The sequence below is a fragment of the Orycteropus afer genome, unplaced genomic scaffold (genome assembly GCF_000298275.1).
Source record: "Orycteropus afer afer isolate SDZICR_OR568_19922 unplaced genomic scaffold, OryAfe1.0 scaffold00421, whole genome shotgun sequence".
In the NCBI taxonomy this organism is placed as follows: domain Eukaryota; kingdom Metazoa; phylum Chordata; class Mammalia; order Tubulidentata; family Orycteropodidae; genus Orycteropus; species Orycteropus afer.
This window is the reverse complement of record NW_006922008.1, coordinates 597-6378: the sequence shown is the minus strand read 5'-3', so window position 1 is coordinate 6378 and position 5782 is coordinate 597. Positions and strand designations below refer to the sequence as shown.

Sequence of the window (5782 nt, the reverse complement as noted above, 5' to 3'; positions counted from 1 at the left end):
CTGCTTTTGTAAATAAAAGTGTATTTAGCTACAGTCATGCCCTTTGTTCACCTATCTTCTCTGGCCACTTTTGTGCCACAGCAGAGCCGAGTAGCTGCCACAGAGACCAGTGCCCAGGCCAGTCTACAATTTTACCATCTGGTTGTTCAGAGAAAAGTCTGCCGATACCTGACTGAAACACTGGAACGTAAGCTCACGGAGGCAGGGACTGTCAGTTTTGTTCACTGCCATACCTTCAGCACCAAGCAACCGAGCATGGCATCTAAGGAACTCTCAGTGTCCGCTGAATGAAGTACATATCACGATGGAGACTGAGCCACGTCTCTGTGTACACTGCTCCCTGGCCCTTCCTTCTCTGTGTATCCCCAAGATTACCTCCCACACCAGATACTCAACGGTTCCCAAGACATCCATCCCTACACCAGCTTCCCTGTGGTCCCCAAGATACTCTTGACACAGGGTACCAATATCCTCCATGTCGGCTGCCTCATGATCCCCAAGGCAGCTAACACACTGGCTGCCCTGTCACGACCCCTGCCAATCCATACCTCATACTCAATGGCGAGATCTGTGTGGTCATCAATGTCCACCTTGGCCATCACGACCTTCCCATGCTGCTTGGCCACCATCTTCTCTAACCTCGGCCCTAGGATCTTGCAGGGGCCACACCACCTCAGAGGGGAGAAGGGAAGCATCCAGTTAGTCACAAGCACTCACACCCCAGCCACTGTCTCCCCAGAACCACCGCGGCCCACATCCTTCTTCCCGAGGGGCCATCTGCCCCCTTCTCGCTCTGTTTGCAGTGTTTGAACAGTAACCTGTGGAGGTCACGTGCCAACTGATCACACCAGGAGAGTGCAACTGGGCCATTTCCCCAGGTTCCAGCTTCCACAACACAGGCCTCTTCCCGAGACTCTCCTAGAGGTTATTCTACTGATTTCGATACATATAAGAGACATACACTGTCACCTAGAACATGGGACCTGAAGTTAAAGGATCTGAGTTCAAAGACAGGCTCCTCACTCAGCTCCCTGTTCTGGGGCCTCACTTTCCTCATCTGAATGGACACGATGCCTCTCAGAGTTGTCAGAAGGAATCAGTTAAGGCAAGATGGACAAACGAGCTTTGTAAATTGCAGTTACTTCAAATAGATCACATAGATGGTGGACTAAGGGAAAGGTACAGCTATGGCCAGGGAATACCAGTCATGGTGTGGGGCACATTCCTCAGCTGTTTTTCCTACTGCGATAAATACGTAGGTAACAAAACATTAAGGAGCCCTGGTGGTACAATGATTTAAGAGCTCAGCTGCTAACAGAAAGTTGGTGGTTCGAACCCACCAGCTATTCGATGGGGAAGAAAGACCTATCAATTTGTTCCTGTAAAGATTACAATGGAAATCTTATGGGGCAGTTCTACTCTGTCCTATGGGGTTGCTATGAGTTGGAATTGACTTGACAGCCCACCACAACAAAACAATTGCCATTTCAACATTCTTAACACGTCCAATTTGGTGAGATTAACAGTAGTTATGTTGTGCAACCATCACTGTGATCCGTTTCCAATTTCTCCCATCACCCTTAACAGAAGCCAGAAGCTCACTAGCTCCTATGCAGTGAATCCCCTTAAACCACTCCCTTCTGTCCACCTGTGGTAGCCACTAATACCTTTAGGTCTGTCAACATTTGCCTGTTCTAGATCTTTCATGTACGTGGAATGAACATTCCCAGCTCTCACTGCACAGAACCCTCAACCCCACAAAGGGAGAGAAAGCATCCTCCGGAGAAACTGAGGCCTAAACAAGTTAAAAGCATGCCCAAGATCACAGAGCTCGTAAGATGCACAGCTGGGATGGTGACCTAAGCGTCTATCCAAAGTCTGCTCTCTCACCCAGGTCACTGTGTGACCCCACAGCCCCTGTGCATCCACTGCTGCCCTGATCACCCCGGACACAGGTGCTGCCCTCTAGGAGGGGAGCTCTTTAGCACAGGCACTCCATTGTGTCGGGAGCAAAGAAGAGTGACGAAAATCAAAGATGCAAGGCAACAATTAGTCCAAAGGACCAATGGACTATACAAACCCTCTCCTCCACAACCCAGAGACCATAACAGCCAGATGGCACCTGGCTACCACTGCTTCATGCACATGGCACCAAAGACAGTGGCCAGTCCTGAATGAACAAATTCACACTTGGCTACCATTCACTTTGGAAGTCCTCTCTGGAGGGTTCACCATACCAGAAGGACCTCCAGAGATGGCAATCAGTAAACACACATCACCTAAGTACCCAGCCTGCAACCCACAAAGGCAGTGTTCTCCATCCTACTTTGGTGAGTAGTGACTGGGGTCTTAAATCCTTGTGGGTAGCCATATAACGTGCAACTAGTGGTCTTCCCCTGTCTGGAGCACAGAAGAATGAAGAAAGTCAAAGATGCAAGGAAACAATTAGTCCAAAGGACTAATGGACCACACGAACCCCATTCACCACAACACAGAGACCAGAATAGCTAGATGGAGCCCAGCTACCATTGCTCTGAACGGGATTACAATAGGAGGCCCTGGACAGAGTGGGAGAAAAATGTGGAACAAAACTCAAAATCATAAAAAGGACCAGGCTTACTAGTCTGATAGAGGCTGGTGGAACTTCTGAGACCGAACTCACCTTGGCTCAACTTTCAGTTCAACAGCAGACAGGAAAATAAGATGAACGATAATACCATGGCTGTAAGCATTCCTGGGAGCTCTGGTGGTGCAGTGCCAAAGGCATTTGACAGCTAACCAGAAGTCAAACCCACCAGCCACTCCTCGGAAGGAAGATCAGGCAATCTACTTCTGTAGTGATACCTCCTCGGAAACCCAAGGACGGGTCGCTATGAGTTGGATCCAACTTGATGGCAGTGAGTTTGGTTTTTTTGTAAGGATTCCTTAGAACAATCAATAGTATGAGATCAAAAGGGCAGCATTTGCCAAACAATAAAGCTCAGAAGGCAGGAAGGATAGGAAAGAAGGATGAAGGAACCAGTAAACACAGAGAGGAAGTGGGAAGAGTGCTATGACATTACAAAGATTGCAATGAATTCACAAAGCATGTGATGAATTCACAAAACATGTGTATGACCTGTTGAATGGAAAACCAATTTGCTATGTGAACTTTCTCCCAAATCACAATAAAATGTTATAGTTAAAAAAAAAAAGAAAAGAACAAACCCAGCCTGCAAGACCTTGTCTCTTATTACAAGTGAAAAAAGGGAGGCACAAGGTCAACAACTGGCCTGTCCAAGGCAACAGAGTGAGTCGGAGAAAGAGCCCAAAGAGGGAAAAAGAATCTGCCAGAGGTTTGCCTGGAAAGCCTCCCAGCTTCTAATTCAAGCTGCATTGGCTTCTCTCAGGATAGTTCATTTGGAGGAGTTTCTCTGCCTCTTTTTGGTAGCCAGGCCTCCAAAACCTCTAAATGAAGGAGGCCAAGCTAAAAATCAGAAGGTCATGGGTTTAATCTGTTACTGTTGATTCTGACTCACAGTGACCCTAGAGGATTGAACAGAACTGCACCATAGGGTCCAAGGCTGTCATCTTTATGGAAGCAGATTGCCACATCTTCCTCCTGCAGAGTGGCTGATGGGTTTGAACTGCTGACCTATCAGTTAGCAACCAAGTACTTAATTACTGAGGCACCAGGGCTCTTCCACAGGCATTTAAATACCCCTAAAACAAACTCACAGGAGCTCTGGTAGCATAGTGGCTAAGGCACTTGCCTGCTAACCAGACGGCTGGCAGTTCAAACCCACCAGCCACTCCTCGGAAGGAAGGTTGGGCAATCCTACTTCCGTAGTGATACTGCCTCGGAAACCCAAGGAGGGGGCGCTATGAGTCGGGGTTGACTCGACGGCACATAACAACAACAACAAAACAAACTCACAGCACTGAAAAGAAATGCCTGCCCAAATCTGCGAGCTCAGGTGCCACCATGGTGTTATAACTTTTCACCAACCATTCCCATGATTTTGGTGGCAAGACGTTAAATAAAACCAACTTATTTAAAGGGCCAGGAACTGGTATGTGCCAAAGGCCAGTGAACACTCTAGTCACAGCCCTCCTGCTTTGGGCCAAGATGAAGATGACTCTGAGACATTCAGGCAGTGAGAAACAGACCATAAGTCCACCCTTGGACTAACCACAGGGAGCGTGATTGTGTTTATAACTTGCTTCCTGAGGACACTGGTAGTTAAGAAGTAGAATTCTCACTTCCTGGTGGGAGACCAAAGTTCCATTCCTGGCCAACGCACCTCATGTCAGTGGAAGCTTGCATGTTGCTAGGATGCTGAAAAGGTTTCAGGGGAGCTTCCAGACTAGGGAAGAAAGGCCTACTAGGCTCCATCCAAAAATTACCCAGTGAAAGCCCTATGGATACCAATGGTCTGATCTGCAACCAATCACAGGGACAGCATGCTTTGTCTCATTGTAAATGGGGCTGCCTTAAGCAAGGGCCAACCTGACAGCAGTAAACAACAGCCCGTCTCCTACCAGACTGCACTCTCCTTGAAAGCAGGATGTCCTGCCAGTCAAGCATGGTACTGAGACAACAAGCACTCTATAAACATGAGAACGAGTGAGACCCCAGTCTTCCACTGCCCCCCAGGACTCACTGTGCATGGAAATCCACAACCACTGGTGTTTCACTGTTGACAACTCGGTCTTGAAAGTCAGGCCCATCCTGGATGTTAAAGGTTGTGGTACAGACTCTGGTGGTGTGTATTGTTCGGGCTGGGCTGGGTGTTGTTGCCAGGCCACCAGGATGGCCCTGTGGGATCTGTAGGGCCCTTGAGGTGAGGGGTGCCCAGTGGCCCTGAGGGGGCTTCCTGGAGATGACTGAGGCCAGGAACCTCCCCAGGAGAACTCGCTGAGCCATCTGTGAGAGGAAGAAGAACAGGGGCAGAAGTCAACACACTAGACAAAGAAAGAGATCTGGGAGTACTGCAGGCTCAAAGACATGCAGGAACACGCAAGAGAGATAATGCAACTGATTTCTGGGGTAGAGGTGAGGGAGGGAGGATTGAGAATCAAAGAGAAGAAGGAGTGGCAAGCTTGAAAAACAGGAGAAATTGGGTTGACAACCAAAATGAAATCAAGATATCAACGAGAGCACAACAGAAGGAAGAGAGGAGGGAGGAATGAGTATTTGCTGAGCATCTACCAAGGGTCAAGGGACTTAGTTACATTACTAGTCCTTGTCCTCCCTGAGCAAAACAATCTGCCAGGTATTTGCCCAGAAGGCCTCCCAGCTTCTAACTAAGGCTAAGCTAGCTCCTCTCCAGTTAAACACACACCAACTTTGAGAAGTTGCTAGATTGCCCATTTTATAGATAAGGAATCTGAGGCTCAGGTAGATTAAGTGACATGCATGAGCGAAGTAACCTAACTCTTAAGTAAGAGTTAACACTGGAACATAAGGCTGTCTGCAAGACAATACAATTGTTTTTTATTGTAAAGTGTTTGTAATGGGGTTGTCCACGTATCAGGAAAGGGAACCGCAACGACTCAGAGGAACTAAAAGGCACAGAAATAGGAGTGTAGGGGAACTAAAAGGTCAGGGACATGTGCGTGGAAAGAACTAGAGACTCAAACGCCACCAGGGACCTCGGCTGGCCGTAGGGCCAAGTCCCCCCTCCCAGGCCTCCGCCTGCTCGGCCGCCGAGCAGCGCAGGTACGCGGCCGCAGCATGCCTCAAGCGCGATACTATCTGGAGCCACCCCACACACGGGCCGCCTACCTCCCTGCAGCTTGA

At 48.7% G+C, this 5782-nt stretch overlaps 1 protein-coding gene across 1 annotated transcript in view; it reads right to left on the bottom strand.

Moving 5' to 3' along the window:
* TXN2 (thioredoxin 2) overlaps nucleotides 1-4906 on the bottom strand; it is a 38082-nt gene extending 33176 nt beyond the window's left edge. The window contains exons 1-2 of the mRNA XM_007953970.2: nucleotides 4644-4906; nucleotides 549-672 (exon numbers count right to left, since the gene is read on the bottom strand). Coding sequence (XP_007952161.1) covers nucleotides 549-672; nucleotides 4644-4906 — 387 coding nt within the window. The remainder of the gene's footprint in view (nucleotides 1-548; nucleotides 673-4643) is intronic.
* Between the last annotated feature and the right edge of the window lie 876 nt (nucleotides 4907-5782).